A 20,353-nucleotide genomic window follows, 5' to 3' on the forward strand; every position below is an offset into this window, starting at 1 on the left:
TCCTCCAGGTGTGCCAGAAGAGTGCCACCACTGACAGCCTTGCACTAAAGAATCCAGCCCAGAGAGACATGGACCAGATGAAGAAAGATTTAGCAAACATTTGAAGACACTTGCTCATGAGGTAGCTCAGGAGATTTTCAGTAAGGCCTGCTCGCAGCCAGGCCAGGAATACCGTGTGAAAGTCTCTTCTCATGCATCTCAGCCCATCTGCTTTTGGGCCTCAGCTTGTTGCTGAAGAGGACTACAAACACTGTTATTATCAAACCAGTTTGCAACTTCTGAATTTCCAGAGTACGGCAGAAAAGATCAGAGTCAAATGTCTCAGATTCAGGTTGCTCTCTTCTGTGGCTAGCCATATACCTATGACACTGCTGACTTTAAGTCAGAAAACCTATTTTTCCCTAGCTGCTCATACAGGTGAGATCCCCTGCAGTTCCCACGTTGTAGCGCACTGTGCTTCTGGATCCAGCATCGCAAGGTGACACGCATAGGCTCCCATGTGTGGGGGACGAGGTGAGCCAAGAGGCACGCATATCAGGTTATAAAACACCCACACGTTTTTACTATATATACACCCACTGTATTACTGTGCTATGCCATCATAGCAGTACTAATTATTTAGGTGATAATCTCTATTGTGCTATAGTATACGATGCAATAAGCAGCTGGTGTGATTGATTAAATGGCAAAGCAAAGCTTTTAAAGTACATGCTATTTCCAGCTTATTTGCACACTTGCCAAAATCCACTGGTGCTGTTCTGGATTTAGGAGGAGAAGGAGGAGGTTAAATTTTGCTGAGGACTTCAAGTTAGCCCAGAAGCTATCAAAATGGGAAATCTGAATTTTTTTTTATCCTGCAACTTTGACTTGATGCCCATGTTGCTGTGCCATTTGTGAAAATGCACACTGTCATTCAAAAACAGGGCATAAAACCAACACTGTGGAATTTTACATGATATGAATACTTACCGTAGCCTTTTGAAAAACTATGTAGCCAGCAAAATTTGAGATTAAAATTAGAGTCTCCACAGAATAAAACATGTTTTTAAAGACAAGGCTTGCTAAGCAATTATAAGTGCAGTTGCACATTGAAGAACTATTGACTGTTTTTGCTTTAGAAAGCTTGCTGTCCATAAGAAATTTATTCGGACACAGATATTGGCACATCAGATAATTCTGCCCTATAATTACACTGTTGCACCGTTACCCTGTTCCTCAGGGTTTGGTTTGTTTTTTTCCCGGCATTTCTGAAAGTACCTGCAGATACAGGAGCAGATGCATGCCATAAAAAGTCCTTAGGGTAACAGTACCAGAAGCGACTAACTGTTCTAGCTCCAGAAGCATCAACCATTAGAAGTCACCTCCACCATACAGCAATGTGTGCTGTCACATTTGAGCTGAAATCACAGAATCACAGGAATGTTGGTTGGAAGGGACTCTGGATGACCTCGGAACCTCCCAAAAAGCAACCTGTGGCCATTGCACGTCCCTCATTGCCACTCCGGAGGAGTGTTTGGCTCCATTGTCTTTGCGGCTCCACTTTGAGCAGTTGCCAGCTGCCATTGGATTGCTCCTCAGCCTCCTCTTCAGTCAAATGCATGGAAATAACCTGTGACAAGGCGTGCTCACAGCCCGGTGCACTGGTCAAAGTGGGGGACCTAACAAGGGCTGTCAAGATGCTGGGAAGGAAACAAACTTTTTAAAATGTCCCAATCTGCTGCCTTTCCTTTGCGATACAGGCAGGATTAGATACCTGTGTAGTGCTTCACCAGCTGCCTGCCTGTCACTATGGGAAGTGAGTTTTATTTACCAGGGGACAAAAGCGGATCTTTATCTGTCATTAATGGGTTGGTAGCACTGTAATAGTTGTCTCTTTCCCTGTTCTCATATGCACTAAAGACACTGGTATTAAGGACACAGCTGATACACTGTAATTTTTCCAGTACACTGACATTTTCTTCCCACCATATTGCTACTAACAGCTAAAGTGAATTCACTTATGAATAGGCAGCATCACAGGGAGGGCACTATAAACTTGTGCTACAAATCATGAAGGATGGTAAATTTAATGGACAGCCACAAGAACGCATCTCTTAATTAAACCAAGGACCAAGATGGTACCAACACCTGATCATCAGCTCATGAAGACATCTTCCTTGTGATCTGCCTGTGTTGACTGAAGTGTGCTTGTTAATATATTAATACATTTCCAAGCAAACCATTTAGTCTGCAAGTACTCTTGGAAGAGCCATTTTTAAGCACTGTACAAAGTACACTATGGATGGTCAGTGCCTGTCCCATGGACACCAACATTGCTGGTATTTCCTACTTTATACCAGGAATATTCTGTCTTTCCCTCTCATCTTTCCTTATGACTGACTAAAGAGAAAATTAAACATTTGACATACCTGCTTGCAAGACTTGGAATTTTGCAGCCAGTTGATCATGTGTAGTGAAAGAAGCTCAGAAGTGTTTAATGTTGTAAAATATTTGCTGTCATATTTGTAGTTATCCTTTTAGATTGTCTGGAAAAAAACATGACATATGGGCAGCATGGTTAAAATGTAATTTTCTTCCTTGGTTATAGGGTAGACTTTTGACTGTTTTACTGCCTACTTTCTTACCTCTGTCACATTTTGACCTTGTTGGGATGATACAGGAAGTTGATTTTGAAGTTTATATTGGTTAATGAGAAATAGCTGATCTGGACTTAAATAATATTTCATTCCCCATGAAGGTGTCAGAGTTCGTTTAAACTTGTCCAACACTTATCCAGTGGTGGTAACAGCTGTTTCTAACCACATGCTTTCCTGAGCTTTAGAAGATCCTTTCCATGGTTTTTATAGAGCTTAGGAGACTCTATCCATTCCTCTGCTCAACAAGGGGTTGTTGGGAAAGGGAGTAGGTGACACTCCGTGGTCTTTCCTTCCTTAGTGCCTCCTGTTGTGCAAGTTACCTTGCCCTTGTCACAGCTCAGTTGGTGAACTCAAGAGGAGAAGAACCATGGAGCCTGCATGCATTACTTGTGGAAAATCTCACTAGTGAGCCCTCATGTTTGGCAAGGAGTTAATCTTGTTTACATTTTCACTGCCTTATGCTGTACAGTTCTTTTTATACAGATACAACTGATGCAATTATATATATACACACATATAATTGCAAATACGTATTCAAGGTGATCTTTGTAAAGCTAGAAACTTACTTCTTTAGAAGCAACAAACGGAGCATCTTCTTTACATTTCTACTTTATATATTTATATATCTAAGCATTTAAGACATTCAGTTCTGCTGATCGCTAGTATACACTCAAAACATTGGAAAGTATCCAACTGAAGTATCAGTCTGGCTGATGAGTTAAGGGCTTGGCTGCCACAAATCTGGGGTCAGCAAGTCACAGTTGCAGTCACTGTGCCTGGAAAGCAGGGCTGGCTGTGATCATTTGGAGCACTGAGGTCAGCTTTCAGAAAACCAGGCCCTGTAGTCCTTATTGGTGTCGGGGACTGGGACTCCAGGAGGAGGCTCTCTTTTCCTCTGCCCATGTTACCTCCTCCGCTCTCTCAGACACAGCTCAGGGCAATACACTGTGTGGGGCTGGGTGCCCTGGCTGAGGTGGGGAGATGTAGTAAATGAAGAAAGACCAGCCAGACTGGAAGGACATACCTGCCTGCCAGTGTTAGCTGTGTGCTGGGAGCCATGGGGACATGTTTCCTAACCCATCTCTCTTCCTTCGCAGATGGTGCTGCTGGCTCGCTGCGAAGGGCGCTGCAGCCAGACGTCACGCTCGGAGCCGATGGTGTCTTTCAGCACCGTCCTGAAGCAGCCTTTCCGCTCCACCTGCCACTGCTGCCGTCCCCAGACCTCCAAGCTGAAAGCCATGCGGTTGCGATGCTCGGGGGGCATGCGGCTCACTGCCACCTACCGCTACATCCTCTCCTGCCACTGTGAGGAATGCAACTCCTAGGGACATACCTGCCACAACAGAGGTGGGACTGGGATGTTGCTGTGGGGGAAGGCTCCCAAGAAATTACCTGAGGTGAGGCCGATGCTCCTGGCGTACGATTGCAGCGAGGACAGGACTAACCAGGCTGGATTGGATCTGAGAGCTAAGGCGTAAAATATCCTGGGGCCCTGGATGGTGCTGGTACCGAAGTGTGGGCTGTGACAAAGGCGAAAGCATGGAGACTTGTTTTTAAGAAGCCTTTCTTTTTTTCTGAAAGGATTTTTTTTTTTGTGAGTTTCTTCTTTTTCAGGCTCAGCTCTGACTACAGAGAGGCGCTTTTACTTTAGGCCAAGGGCAGCAGGGGAAAAGAGAGGAAGGTCAGCTGGATGACAGCACTGCTCTCTGGAAGTTGGCGTTTGGACAGACGATGGGCATTAGTTCCCATGTACAACCTCTTAACCTATCAATTTATTCTCAGTCTCCTAGTTATATTGGCCTTCAAAACAAACTGCGTTGTTGGAAAGGGTTATCTGTCACTGATCTAGCAGCCAAGCGCTGGATAACTTTAACTGTGGTTTAGCAGATATTACAAATAAATAATTGAAAAGTGATATGAAATGTCACGCTGGGATTACCCAGTCCTAGCCAGCTGAAATTATTATTTGCAGCATGCAGCGTCAGAGTTCAGTGGCTGAGCAACTCCTGAGAAGTGAAAGGTCACGAGACTCATTATTTGCCTCTAAAAGCCTGGAAATGTGACACATCACATCTGTCACAAAAGTGACACTAAAAACTAATCAAAGATTAAAATAACACATACTAAATGGAGTATTTTCTTAATTTGCGTAGACCTGTCGATATACAGAGCCAGAGCCACCAAAATAATGACCAAACTTAGGACTTGTTTTCATCTGTAGCTCTTAGGACATGGAGCATCATTTTGCCTTTTAAAGGGAGGCAATCCCAAACACAAGTGAATCACACTGACATGTCCATAGGAAGCTCAAGGCAGAGTTTGAGTCCCAATATTATCCACTGGAGCACAAAGGCTGTGTTTTGATTTACCTACTGATCTGTTACCTGGGACCCTGGTTGACTCATCATCCAGCTTGACAGCTGCTCGGGGAATGGCACAGCTCTTGGTTGATCCATAAGCCCATGTGTCCTTTGTGCACACAGAGGGATGTAGAAGGCTGTGGCCGGGTTAGCAGAAGTCCAAACCTCACCCATAGGTGAAGCTGTGGGACAGCCAGGGCATCAGAACTGCAGGGTCCTGCAGAGCAGGGTAGCCAGTGCTTCTCAGTAAGAAGCAAGTAAGGCCAGGAGATGCTTACCACTGTAGGACCATTGCAGAAAGAAATGCCTTGAGGAGCTGAATGAATTGCAGCGATTGATGGATGAAAGGACCTCAAAATAACAAAGGATCCCAAGCTTTGGAATGGTATTTGCAGAGAAACTCTGTCCCTCCTCCCTTAACATGAGGTTTTAGGAAGGTGTAGACACAGTTACTTGTGACTGCAAGGCAACAATATAATGTATAGCTTATCTCCTTAAATGGCAGTATATCCAGTCAGTCAGCAATGTGTCTGTGATGTTCACATAAACCTGGCTAAGCTATTTCTTTGACAGAAGTCATCAAGAGGATTCAGAGTCAGAGTCAGTGCACTTTCTACCCCGCAGTAGCACCCACATGCATAGTCCCACAGTTATTCTTTGGGACGGGCTGGAGCGACTCCCCTACACAGCCATGTCTGGCAGGGCCCCATGGTAAGGAGGGGAAGCTCTATCCAAGCCCAGTGTTTGGTCCATCTATTCAGTGTCATCCAGTCTTCCTGCAGCAAATGCCATACACAGCAGCTCGAGGATGCACACTGACACTGCAGGGGATCCCGAAGGTCTGCCAGGGAGGGCAGTTGTCCTGTGGTCTACACAGGAGTTACTGTGGCTGCTCAGGCAAAACCAAATTCCTTTGCCACTGCCTCCTCATGGCATATATATATATAGGATGCACAATGGAACTGCTCACCACCTGCCGACAGATGCCCAGCCAGTACCTGAGCAGCGATTGCTGCCCTGCTGGCTAACCCCCCCCAGTTTATATACTGAGCATGATGTCACATGGTATGGAATATCCCTTTGGCCAGTTTGGGTCAGCAGTCCTGGCTGTGCCCCCTCCCAGCTGCTTGCTGGCAGGGCACGAGAAGCTGAAAAGTTATTTTCATACTAAATCTAAAACACAGCACTATACTAGCTACTAGGAAGAAAATTAACTCTATCCCAGCTGAAACCAGGACAGATGTGAAGGCAGGCAGGTGACAGGCACTGCTCTTGCACACCAAATCCTGGAACAGGATGGCAGTCAGTAGTGGAAAGTGTTGGGAGACAGGTACACTCACAGACACTAGTTAAGAGAGGTCTGTGATACATGGAAGGATTGCCTCTGTCTTCTGGAGATGACCTGGAGATAGCCAGTCTTCAACAACACAGAGCTGTGGGCAAACAAAAGGGTGAATCAAACTGTTAGAAGCTGAGGGGCTCAAGTTCAAATGCCAACACTGGGAGTGATGAGCCCCAGTGCGCTTATTAGACACCACAAGTTGTTTCAGCACTGTCAGTCATTCTTTTCACATCTGATGTGTGATCTGAACATCAAAGGGCGAGCAAAGGGAGTGCGAGCCGGGCATTATCACCAGACTACTTTACATGAAAGATCATATGTGCTTCCCTTTTCCACTCTCTTTCACCCTCCAGCATCTAAAAATCCCATTATCCAAAAAAGCACCACCCCCTACTGTTAATTATATATAGAAAATTCCAATCCTTATCCCAAACATCAGCAATACCTTTGATAACCGAATAACTATACAGCAAAATATGCGTGACCTCTAAGCGTGGGTATAGAGACCGCCGCACGCAAACAATGCTATGCAGTTATCTAAGGAATGGGAAATGTTTGAAGGGTAACTGCTATATCCAGCATCACACACACACACACACCCCCTGGGTCATGCTGCCACTGGTCTCCTTTGCTGGTGCAAAATGGCATGCCAGGGGGCTGTGACACAAAATTCAGGTGATGATTTGCAGCACTCCTGCACAGATGCAAGTGGCTCTGCTGGCTGGACGGGACGTGGCAGAGCAGCATGGCCCCTATCATAGTCTTCTGGTAAGGAGACAGGAGGGGTCTGAGCAGAGATCATGCCTGAACTGATTTAGAAAAAAAGATAATATTTATAGTGAGAGAAGACCTTGGTTAGTATTTATTCCTATATCCCCTCACTACCACAGTGCCAGAGCTATAATTGCTCAAATCAGTCTCACAGAAGATAACTTTTCAACAAAAGCTTTTTCTTCCCCCTCTCACACCCCACATTCCTTCCACTTTGCTCGGTTCCTCTAATGAAATCATCGCCTTGTGACTGCAAAGGCTGTTGCTAGGCATAAACGTTGCGGTGAATTCAACATTGTCTAATTTAACTGTTGAGACGAATAAATGCATAGAAGGAATATAACAGAACTTATGAATGACAAGACAAAACATACTTGTGAATAGCTAGAACTGGATATTAAACAATGAATCAAACTTTCAAATTCTCCTTTTGGCTATGTCACGCTACCTTCATTATTAACATTTAAGAAAAGGAGGAGCTATTCGTCAAAACCAAATACCCCAAAGTTGGCTATAAATCCATATTTTGTTACTTTTTATCAGTATTTTAGGCATCTCAGTGCTGAATGAAGCACACAAGTGCTGCCCATGTTAAAATTCAGGAGGAGTATTGAAGCAAAAGAAAATGAGGCTTCAAGTAAAAACTACAGGATAAGGCTCATGGTAAGAAAGTCTAAACGGTGCGTGGAGGTGAAATGACTTCCTGATTTCTTAGCCTGTCACTACTCTGGATACTTAGGTTCTGTTTTTCAAGTCAGACTACCATATAAGTTCATCTTAAATTAAACAACAATGTCGTGTTGTCCAGCTAATGTGTGGGTCTTTTTCTTTGCTAAAGCATCCTCTCACTGGGACTTGAATGAGATGGCTGTCTCCTTTTTCCCCTCACTGCACCTCACCCTTCAAGCACTGTCTTCCCTCACAGTAAGTCTGGTTCAGCTGTGACCGTCCTGTGGTTTGCTCCAGATGAGATGTGATACAGACTTCTGACTGTCACCACCCTATACCCCCTTTTCCTTTGATTAAGCTTCTCAGACCAGCTTGGCTTACTTTTGAAAGCCACCCATCCCAGCAGTGGTGGTGTTACCTTTCAGCTGGAGGGATTGCACTCATGGAGACCACAGGGAAACACTACACCTTTGCTGGTACCCTTTGCTTGTAAGAGAAGCCTTGTAATGCCAATGCATTTTGTGCCTATCAGAAATAATAGACTGATGCTCTGCTGCTCTGTGTCTCTAACCCCAGTTCTTAGGTCCTGGTACGGGAAAAGAGATGCCCCTGAGCTCCTTTCTGTGGGTGAGCGGGTTTTCAGTGCCTAGTCCTACATGTTTAAAGACAGTGGCTTCTTCCTGAATTTGTCTGAAACAGGATCAAACCCTATAGGAAACAGAATTCTGCTTAGCAAAGAATTTTTCCTCTGGCTTGGCTGTAAGTATTTTTGAAAAATCCAAATGCCATTAAAAAGGTCAGTGCAAGCGGGGGTGGGTAGGAGGCTGTCTTTCATTGATGCTCAGTTATTTAAAATACAAGGGCTGTGGAAAAAGAAAAAGTGGAAAAAGTGTGGAAAAAGTGTGGAAAAAGATTCTATCCAGGGTAAAAGTGACTGACAGCCTTTTAAGATAGATTGCATTATAGCTAACTAGGAATCTTAGAAAAGTGCAGCAGCCTGTATTGGGAAGTAGCAGCCCAGTAAGTTTGCTGTGCTGCACATGTACAAATAAGCTGGCTGGAAATCCAAATAGTCTATCCTTTTTATTTTGCAAGCAATCTTTGTTTATGGTTCAAAAGAGAGAGGACAGGTAATTGCTAGTCTGCAAACTATGTTAGTAAGCAGGCTAATGCACTGAAAATGGTTCTTGGTGCCTTTATGATAGGAAGAAGATGCTTTATGAACATTAAGGTACAAAAGATCAGAGTTCACTAATGAAAATAAGTAATCTTGTTTGGCCTGCACCAAGAATGCATATTTAAAAATGTTTTGGTTTGCTTTTTATTTTTTATTCGTAATAAGTCTTTTGGAAGTTTAGGAACCAAAATCATGTATGAAAAGACAAAAGGACATCTATCAGTTGTCTGAGTCAGAATTAATACTTCCTTTAGATGCTGACCAACAGTACATCCCATGAAAATGAAATATTAAAAAGAGCTCATCACATTCCCAAGTAATCTACGTATATTAATCTGATTTTTTTTTCTAGGAAGAATTAAAGAGCAAATCCTGAGTTAGAGCTGTATTCATTCAGATGCACACAACTGCTATTCGAAGCTCTACATGGATCTCAGGACTTCATAATTTTCCATTCTTTAGGGGCTTTTCAGACACAAAAACTAATGGAGGTTAGCACTGATGTTGTGTAGTGCAGAAAACCACTGTATAAGAAAGAGGATTAAGCCGGGGAGCAGCAGTGAGTGATGTGCCAGGGTTTATCTCCCCCAGCTTCTTACCCTAAGCACTAGAGACTTTGTCTTGTTGGGTCTGGTTCTGCCTCCACAATGATTGATTCTTGGAAGGAGAAGTGGAAGGTCCTCTCCCCTGAAAGTATCAGTCCCCAGCTCTGTAACAGACAGGGGTCAAGCCCTTTGCTGAAGTGGAGGAAGGTCTGGAATCAACCTCCACTGTCTTGGGTGAGCATGTTTTCCCACGGGAGCTGTGTAAAAGCGAGGTGGTAAAATCGCCAAAGCTGTTGTCCCTAAATGCAGTGCAGTCTGGGTGAGCTAAGCATGGTCTCAACATTGGCAGAAAAATTAAGTGCCTCTTTGGACTTGAGTCTTCTGTATGCCAAATGACTTCATGCAGATGCCAGTTCCCAGGTAGTCCCTGTAGGAAAGGCAGAGATAACCTGTGCTGACCAAAGAGGCGTCTGTCTGAAACTCTGAGGCCAAAAAAGTCCCAGGTAGATGCCTGTGTATTAGAAATTAGATTAGCAGAATTCACACAAAGAGTATCGAAAATACGTTGAAAGTATTTCAAGTATTGAAATGATGTGCTTATTGACTGCTTCGCTTTTTGAAAACAAAAGTCAAATATTCAGTAGGACAATCACCCCCACAGCTTTATTAAGGAGCAGTTGGGTACTATTAGAAGTAATAACTGTATTGTTATATTCCCATATATATGTATATGTACATATATGGACAAAACAAGGCTTTATTTCACAGATGCGTCTCTTCAGCCTCACAGCCTTCTACTACTCCCTGAAAGCCTTGTAGCTGGAGAGGAGCAAAGACCTCTTAGACCCTTTCCACTGCTTTTGGAAAGCAGCTATGTTTCACCATCATTTGCAAGATGGACAAAATTTAGCAAGCAGGTGGCCTGAATCACTCATTCTCCTGAAGTGAGCCATCACAGTAGGCATCCAAACCTACCTACGTCCTTCAGCTGACTGCTCAAATACAGCTCCCTGTGGTCATACCAGGGGTCACTTGCTGGAGCCAAATAAATATTCCAGACATAAAGTTCTGTCGCTCTTTGTATAAAAGGGATCACAGTCATCCCATACGAAGCTGTGTGTCTACATTTACTCTTTTCATCTGTGGCTTCTATGGGTCTCTTATTTTTTAAATTGCAGATCTTTCCAACTCTTGTTTTGTTCCCTTTAGAGTATTGACAAAGAAATTATTGGCACTTTAACAAAATTTTTGTACGGTGTTTAGAAATTGTGCCATTCCTCAACACTGGAATTATATTTAAAAATGTAGTTCTTCTCTACAGACTGTAACTGTGGGAAAAAATACATCGGAAGATGAAATGCAGCAGAGGATGCTTGGGGGAACTAAGACACCATATTCTACACTTCGAGGAAATGACAGTAAGGGATTTTCTTTAGCTAAAGAGGTCCCATAATTAATACTTAATTGAATAAACACTACATTAAGCCTGACTGGTATTTTTCAAAGGTGCTCAGTATTGACTTAACTCCACTTCCATTCACACTGAAGGAGAGCAATTGGTAACTTCATTGAGAACAAAGCCTGGCCAGCACCGCAAAGCCTCCAACCCGAGGGTGATGGGGGAGGCAAGAAGGGAAGAGAAGGGGAAGGATCCAGGTCTGTGATGCACCTGCTCAGGATATTGGCAGCCCTCAGCATCAGATGTTCACAAGTCAGCTGGCCTTAATGGAGGAAAAGTCATTTAAGTTTTCTCCATCCCTTTTGCCCGCTCTGCTCCTCCTTACCTACCCTGCACCTCTAACATGTGGACACAATCATGCTGCTGGGACCCCACTGCTAATGTCAGACACATCTCCACATTGTCACATACAGAGCTTGTCCAAACACTCCCAGTAACTGGGAATGGGGTGCTGGAAGAAGAAACCTGTGACCTCTTGCAGCAAGACTGTGCAGACTTAAAACCGATTCTAATTTTCTGAGAGTTATATGTGTTCAAATATTACCACTTCAGGGACTAGAGTTACTACTGCCTAACATATTTCATTCCCTTTGAAATGCAAGAGAGTCCCTACACTGGGAGAATCCATCCCTGAGCTTCCTAATTTCTCCCATGTTATTTCTTTGTTTACATTTGCTGCTGCCTTTAAGGCCTCGAGCAATGAGGATCTGGTAGTCCACCTCTCTTCCTCTGTACTCTCCAATTTGGAAACAGCCTCAGGGGGCAAATATGTGCATCACTCTCCTCTATAGTGAAGTCTTTCCTCTTTTGCATCTTGTTTCAAAGATTGAATGATGTGCAAATTCTGGCTTTTCATCTTCAGCCACCATAGTGTCAGGGACATTGGGGCTATCTATTTTGTGACCTGGTGTTGGAAACTTACTAATGACTACTTTGTGGTTATTTGCATTAGACTGTAATGATAGATACAGGTGTATGTGTAGGTGTCTGTGCACACATCCATGCACAGGGGCACACAGACAGGGAGGGTGAGACTGTTTACATGAGGATGGGAAAAGCTGTAGTTTCTAGCCTTGATAACCACAGCTTTGTAGGAAATGATTTATATTAGTCTTTCAATGATATATAAAAGAGAAACAGAGATACACTCAAATCTACTTTTATATATTAATAAATATATTTTTATGTGTTTAAACCTCCATAGTGCTATTGCTACCAGACAAAATAACTGCATGAATGACCTCAAATGCAATAAAATAAAAGGTGATAAATACAAAATGGTGCTAGGTCAGCAGCACACCTGACTGCAATGGAGGCAAAGGCCATTACTCACTGCGCCTGCATTTTGCTGAGTAACCTATGCTTTTCCCTGGAGGTGGAGCACAGCATGAGGTTCAGGCATGATGAAATCCCTGCAGATTCCTCCTTCCTTCTTGGGAGAGAGCTGGGGTTGGGGCTGAGCCTTTAGGTGGAGCTCATGGACCGCCACTCCTGGGAAGAACAGCACTGCAGCTTCTGCCGGACACAGCTGACGTGGCCCAGCTCTGCAAGGAGAGAGCCAGGAAAGCAGACGTCCTCTCCTGATTTGCATGGCTCAGGTTAATAGCCAAGTTCCTCACAAGCTAAAAAATGGTGCATTTTGAAAGCCAAAGATGAGTTTTGTCCTGCGTACCTGGTATTGACTAGTGCATACAGGACATAAGGCTGCTAGTGGATCCACATCGGCTAGGCTATGTTACTGGCGCTGGAGGTGTTGTGTGCACCTGGCTACCATTGCAGGATGAGTACCTTATCAGAGACTCTTTGTGTAGGTACACACAGCCAGGGAAGCTCCCTCCAGGTTTACCTTGCATCCCCGTCTAAAAGGGTCCCAGGCACCTTTACTTCTAGAGTGAGACATAGTATGGCCCAGGAGCACGGGACAGCTTTATGCTAGCAGCAAACCCCAGATCAGTGGACTGCAATTAAGTCATATGTAAGAGCTAGCAATTTTGCCTAACAAAGCCAGGCTTGTAAAAGCTGTGTTCATTTCACACTGTAAAGGTGATACCAGGCATGATAAACAGGGTCTGTGTCAGCTCAGGAGGATGAAGAACCTGGGTGTCCTGGAGAGCACCAGGGAATAGCTCTAGAAAGCATATGGGGACAGGACTGGTCCTTAAACCTGCAAAACACGAAAAGGCAAAATCACAGCACTCCTTTTTTCTTTTTACACCTGACACTGCCAGTAATATCACACCATACTCCCAGAAGAGCCTGACATAACTCCAAGTCTTGCCCACTATTTTTTTACACTCCCAGGCCTCTTGGGATAAACAGATGTTTGGGACAGCAATTTTTAAAGAAACAACTTTACACTGAAGTTGTCAACCTGCCAGCTGTGGGATGCTGAGGATCTTGCATGGGTATCAAAGAGGGATCAGAAGGTACCAAATGCCCTGTTGAAGACCTGGAAGTGAATAGAAAGGTTAGATTTATAACAAGTGCCCCTAACTTGCTGCCCCTAGGCTGAACTAAAAAGTTTGGTGGTTAGAGTGACCCTGAACTCTGGGGTCAGTGTGCAGACGGCCTCTCCCAAATCTGCAGCTTGAGTGGTGACACATTAACGACAGAGTTACTCTAACACTCTTGCCATTTCATGACATTTCATGAAATACCATGACTGTGAGCTCTTGCTCCTTCTTGCACTTGATATAAATTGACATGAGGTTTGGTCAGGGACAAAGAAAGTTGATATTGCCAGTCTACACCAGCTTCAGCCAGGAGAATCTGTCTTGCAACCTCTGAGTGTATGCAGCTGGGGCACCTAAAAGGGAGGCAAAGTTCAGATATTCTGTTAGCAACCAAGGCCTTTGAAGAGCAGGTTTTGTGATAGAGCTGCAGCTTTGTACTTAAATGATATTTAAGTCTTTACAGCTAAGAATCAGTGACAGATAAAGAGGAAATGTAAAGTGGTGCCTCCAAGGAAGAACTGTCTGCAACCATGGTATAGAAAAAGGACAGCTTAGAAGGGCAAGAGGTGTTTTGAAAATATACCAAAACAAAGCCTAAGTCTGAACCAGATAGGCTTTGTAATTCTGCTGCCTGCAGAGCTACTCTTCTTTCTTACTTTAGTGCTTGCTTATTTCAGCTGGATTCTCACAAATTCTCTGTCTTTTTCTCTACCTATGCAAGAGAAAAACCTTAATGGTTGTGAATATTTGTAAAATAGTAAATCTTTCTATTTTCCCGAAAAATCTTCATCAGATGAAACTACATATGCACCACAGATCGTTCCCCATTTTGTGATCCCTCATACCAGTATCCAAACCTCCCTCTCATGTATGTGATAAGAAGTTTTAGAAGGAAATCAAGTTATAAGGGAAACAAACTTTAACAGTGTTGCCAGCTCATGCTTCCCATTCTGTTCTTATTACTTTATTTTCCTCCCCCAACTCCCTGTTCTTTTCACAGGATAAAGCCCAATTGCTGTAAATGTAAGCAACATCAGTAATTTACGATGATCTCATAGGTCAGGGTTAGGAAGACTCACGATCCCTTTCACATGACAGATGACTACTCATTACTGTAAGTAGTTACTGAATAAGCACTAACAAATTCCAGTGTTGCAGCATTACCGCAATTTGCACTGCTAACAACAGATATTACTTTTCTCACTGATTTTCTCCTGCACTCTAAAAATGTGTACCAAAACATGGCTAGAATATACCGAATACAGCATATTATCCTGTGTGTTATATGGATCTTAGCATGCAGGATTTGGCTCACAGATGAAAAGCCCCAGAATCAGGCCTGTGTCTAACTTCCCACTGCAGCTGGTGGAGATCCAGTTGAGATGATTGAGTCTAGAGTAAAGTCATCTGACTCGACATCGGTGTTTACCTCTGGGTGCAGTGAGTTGCCTTCTAGACTGAACTGACTCTCCTGACTAGATGCCCATGGATTATAACAGGAGGTTAGACACCTATTGCATAGGTAGACATCTTCTCCAGTCTTAATCTGCAAGCTGAATCCATCTGCTATTTCTTTCCTCAAAAAAAAAAAGCAATTCCATTAATACAATTTATTACTTTTGCTATCTTTCTTATTGCACAAAGAGTCACAGGTATAGATCAATATACTGTACATGCAAAAAAGAAGGGCAATTTTAACTCAAAGAACCCAGATCCAGGTATAACGGCACAGCATCTGTGGAGATCAGTAGGAGTCACAGTGATGCTCTTAACAGTGTCTCTAGTGATATCCTTAAAAATAAAATGAGGAAAAGCGGTCTAGATGGAACTTCTGAGAGGTAGGCAACTACTCTCAGAGACTAGTTACTAGTAAACACTGTCAAAATGGGCAATTACATCAGTTGGGACCCTTCATATTTTCACTGACGACCATGATGATCAAATAGAGATGGTGCTCATTGTATTTGCACGTGGCATTAAGCAGGAGGGCCTACAAATACAAATTAGCATTCAAAGCAAACCTGACAAATTGAAGGTACTACCTAAAGTAAACAGAAGGAAGACCTGAGAGATGCAGCAGACAGGAAAGAATAATCAGCTGTACAAATACAAATGTTCACCAGGAGGAGATATGGGGGTTATGGCGGGTCACAGCAGAGCATAATTCAGTAATATCATGTTACTATGAGGAAGCTAAATGCAGTGCTGGGAGGCATCATGAGGTACCTGAAGCAATCCTCCCACATTATTCAGTGTTAGTGAAGCTTCAGCTGGAATAGAGTGATCAGTTTAGAGCTCAAGAAAGATGTTTACTAACTGAATGTAGTTAGTATAAAGGAGAGAAATTAAAATAATCAGAGGGTATGAAAACATAACTGTTGTGGTTTAGCCCCAGCCAGCAACTAACACCACACAGCCACTCGCTCACTCCCCCCAGCCCAGTGGGACTGGGGAGAGAATCAGAAGGGCCAAAGTAAGAAAACTCATCGGTTGAGATAAGAACAGTTTAATAATTATAATAACACAGTAATAACAATAATAATAATAATAGTAGTAATATAATGAAAAAGAAAATAGTGAGAGAGAGAGACATATGAAACCTCGGGAGGAGGTAAAAAGACCCAAACAACAAGTGATGCAACTGCTTACCACCCACCAACCGACGCCACCAGTCCCCAATTAATATACTGGGCATGACATCATATGATATGGAATATCACTTTGGCCAGTTTCAATCTCTTGGCTGTGCCCCCTCCCCTCCCGGCTTCTTGTGCACCCTGCAGAGCATGGGAACCTAGAAAAGTCCTTGGCTAGTACAAGCACTACTCAGCAACAACTAAAACATCAGTGTGTTATCAACAACATTTTCATACTAAGTCCAAAATACAGCACTATACCAGCTACAGTGAAGAAAATTAACTCTGTCCCGGCTAAAACTATGACAATAACCTATAAGAAAGAATTGAAGGAAGTGGGTTGTATAACCTAGACAAGAGAAGGTGGTGGGAAAATCTGCTGAAAATATTAAAATATGCAAAAAAATGGCTGCAGGGATTAGATTCCTAATATCCATAAAGAAAAACATTCTTAAACAGAAGACAATGAAGGACTGGAAAAGCTTGGAGTAGGTGTATGTTAAGATATATCCTTATGTGCCTTTAAGAACAGTTTAGATAAATGTTTAGGTAGAATCAATCGTACCTCCGGACAATGCAGTAAATTAGATTATTTCCTCAGTTCTCTTTCCAGGCCCCTGTGCATCATGACCATTTTGTCACAATGTCTTTCTCTTGGGTAAGTTCATGATGCATCACCCCTGAGGAGAGGGTTAAAAAAATTGTGCCACTAAACTAGGCAGGGGAAGTCAAGGCACGCATTGCGTTGCAGGGCCTCATTGCAGGGGTTACTGCAGAAAAAATATGTCAAAGTCATTCTCTGACAGGGAAGCAGAAAAGCAGAGTCACTTGCTAGCTGCTGTCACAACTGAGCTAAAAAGACAGCAGAGCTGCAACATTTAGAAAAAGTAAATATTCCGTGAATTTGTTTCACGTAGCAGGGAAGCCTGCAGAGGCCTGGCAACATTTGGCTTGTTAAAGTGTAGGCTAAGGTAGCCTATTTGTTTTGACTCTTCTTTGGCAAAAGGAAATCTAGCTTTAGCTTGCGGCTGTGAGCTTGAGCTCTCAGTGCCTGCTGCAGATGTTTGTAGTGCTGAGGTAGATTTAACCCAAAGTCTTGAACGTACCTCTCTTCATCTGCTTTTACCCTTTTTCCCCCCACTTTTTCTCTCCAAAAGTGACTTGATTCCGTTTCTTCTGATTCACATTTCGTACTCCTGTTCTTGTTTGTACTCTGCACTTTCCAAAGACCTTAAAGCACTTGTCACAAAGCCAGGAGGCTTAGAAATCTCTCAAGGCTTGAAGTCAGGTCCTTGACACAGCCAGTAGCAACACTAATCCTTCCTTGCTATAATGCTCCAGCAATAAATAGATATGCTACTGGTCTGAAGTACAGTGTCAAGACTGTAAGAAATAAGGTATCCTGGTTTTGAATAAAGGAACAAAGAGGCTTAGGCTTCATAACCGTGAAGATATATAGGAAAGACAATGGCCAAAAGGCAGGGGGAAAGGTGTTTTGAAACCTTAGAAAATGACCCAAAACAAAATATTTTGAGGGGAGAAGGTAGTGGTGAGGCATAGGGATGTGACTTGTAACTACAATGCAAAAAAAAGATGTAAATGCTGGTTCCACAGAGAATAGGCACATGGAGCTACACTGACTATAGGAGCAGGCATCTCCTGAGAATCTCTGCTAATGGCAAGGAGCAACGGTTAAGTGAAGATGTGTGAGGAACCTCAGCCTTTTCCTGAGTGAGCTTTGCTGTGTGTATGCCTCTGCTAAAGTACTATAGCTCTGAGATCCCTATTCAGGAGGCTCTTGGGCAGCTTCACTGACTTCTTGTAATGCAGTATAACCTTTTACTAATCCTGTTTTTCACTAGAACTGGTCAAGGAAGGACTTCCATTTTGAAAAGAGGAAGTACTGCTGTTCCTCACCCCCCCAACCCCCCATAACCCCAGCTGAAGAGGGAGTTATGTTTGTGTATTCCCTGCTTTCCTAACTACCTATCTGTGCTCCTGGAACAGCCGACTTTCAACAGAAGGAATGTTAAAACGACCTCTCCTGAATTCAAAGACAAGCTAGCAGGGAAAAAAACCCAAAGAAACCACAAAAACAGACCTTCAGTTGCACCAGGAAGGAGTGAGGCCCAATTCGTCATCCTGGAGATCAGCAGATACCTCATTGTACAATATAATGACGTGCCACACCATGCTTTTTCTGGTTTTAAGGATTGCGATGTTTCTTTCCCCTGTCTGCACTGGCAGACAGCAGCAAGAGCCTGTTGGAGATTGGCTCCTTTCAAGGCAATGAGCAGCTCCATGTTGCCTGTTGTTTAGTGCCATCCGTCTGTATTTTGCAGGCTGGTTGGAGTGTGAGAGGCAGCACAGAAACAGGATGACTGTGGGGAGCTCTTCTCTTTTTTGTATCAAGTGTAAATCCTTCAGTCACAAAGAGACCACAGTTACATAGTCTCCTGGGTAACACAAATGTCCCTTACAGCTCATGAACATGTATAACCTATAGACCATTTTGGACAATAACTATGATCTGGAATATGACCAATGTCAACAAGGAGGTAGGGTGACATTATCATACTTTATTTGAAGATTACTTCAAATGTAGTCTGTCTTGAAATCACTAAGGTTATGAACCTTCTGGAGAAGTATACACCGGCCAGTAGTATGCTTTGCCTCTATCCCATTTAATTGCCATGGCCTTTTCAAACACCAACACTGAAAATTTTTTCTGTGATCTAAGTACAGGACATGTGTTCAGGCTCTGAGGCTTCATAGGACTATGGTAATAACCAAAACATAGTTTTTATTGCATTCTAAGTTGTCATTCTGATTTTGCTGGGTTGTGAATCATTGTTGAATATCAGATAAATCTACCAAACCTTGACATGTAGAGGAAAAATAGCCTCATTTTTGATAAAACTCGAGATTTTCCATTTTGCAGCTTCATACATTTAAACCAAGTTGTTCTATTGCTTTCATTATAAATAAAACAGCTTCTCTGTCTCCTGGCAAGCAACACATGCTTCTCCCCTCCTTCCCTCTCCCACAGGGACTAACACTTTGATGGGAGCACGATTAGATATTAGAAAAAGACGAGGAAGCTTGCTAGAACAGAACCAATGTCAAGCGAATGTAATAAAAGGCCACACTGCTCACATGAAAGAGAACAAACAGGTACTTCATAACATAGCTGAGACACACCACCTTTTTGCTTGCCTATTCAAAAGCAGCTAGTGACAATGCAGTTTGTCTTACATTGAACACAGACCAAAATGCTAACAAGACGAAATAACTGTCAAATAATGAAGCCTGTGATACAAATAGTTAATCTTATTATATTCCTCTTCAGTATTTATTTCTGTTACAAATATTTACAAAGAATTCCCCTTGTAGAGTACTAATAATGATGAAATACAACTAAAATTGCAACAGTCTATGAGCGGTATTAGTGCAGGATAGGATGGGACTAACACTAACTGCAGAATATATGCAGTGACAGCTCGCCTTTGAAATGAACTATTTGATGGCATGCATGAATTTTAAGCTATAGCTTGCATCTGGAAGTGCTGGAAGTATTTCCTCACAGTAAGACATTCAAGTCTCACAGTATTTCTAGTGCATAGAACTGAGATATGCCCTTCACATCAGTTGAAGACAGACAGACATTTATGAACAGAAAATCCTTCTTTTTTGAAACATCTTTAATCATAATCAAAATAATTCCTCTCAGAAAAAATATTGTTCACACTTAGGAATTAGCGACAGCATTTAAATTTATGCTGTATCATTAAGCTGTCCCCAGACATTAATATTCATTTATATTTTATCTTCACTCCTCCATAACACCCAGAGGTTATAGAGTCTGGCATGCTTCACTTGGTGATTTCCAGACTTTTTATCCTTCAGGCTCATGTCACCTCTCAGAATTTTTGTAGGCAACCATGCATCTTCAGCACAGTTTTAATCGGAAATATTGTGAAGGTGATGTTAGCCCATGATCATCTGCAGACCACTTGACACAGTCTTGCAGAACACCAAGCTTTGAAGACAAACAGTTCCTTGGGATTCATTTACAGTGTACAAAGAGTAATTTCCTTTAAAATTCAGAATGACATTATTTGGTGGGTAATAAGCAACACCATTATCTCTGGAACAGGTCCCTGTTCAGGATGCATTTTACAGTCGCTGGAATGATGCAGACCAGCAGGCTATGAATGTTGGGAACTGTTTTAAATAAATTACACAGTTGCTGCAGATAATATAATATTATCTAACCTTGGTCATTTGGAGAAAGATTATTCTGAA

At 42.8% G+C, this 20,353-nt stretch overlaps 1 protein-coding gene across 6 annotated transcripts in view; it reads left to right on the forward strand.

Moving 5' to 3' along the window:
• Positions 1–7,916, forward strand: part of NDP (norrin cystine knot growth factor NDP) — a 42,594-nt gene extending 34,678 nt beyond the window's left edge. For all 6 annotated transcript variants that reach the window (XM_064473018.1, XM_064473010.1, XM_064473044.1 and 3 more), the window contains one exon: positions 3,734–7,916. In XM_064473018.1, the coding sequence (XP_064329088.1) occupies positions 3,734–3,961 (228 nt within the window). In that variant the 3' untranslated portion in view covers positions 3,962–7,916. The remainder of the gene's footprint in view (positions 1–3,733) is intronic.
• Positions 7,917–20,353: the final 12,437 nt, after the last annotated feature.

This window comes from Phalacrocorax carbo, chromosome 1 (genome assembly GCF_963921805.1).
Source record: "Phalacrocorax carbo chromosome 1, bPhaCar2.1, whole genome shotgun sequence".
NCBI classification, from domain to species: domain Eukaryota; kingdom Metazoa; phylum Chordata; class Aves; order Suliformes; family Phalacrocoracidae; genus Phalacrocorax; species Phalacrocorax carbo.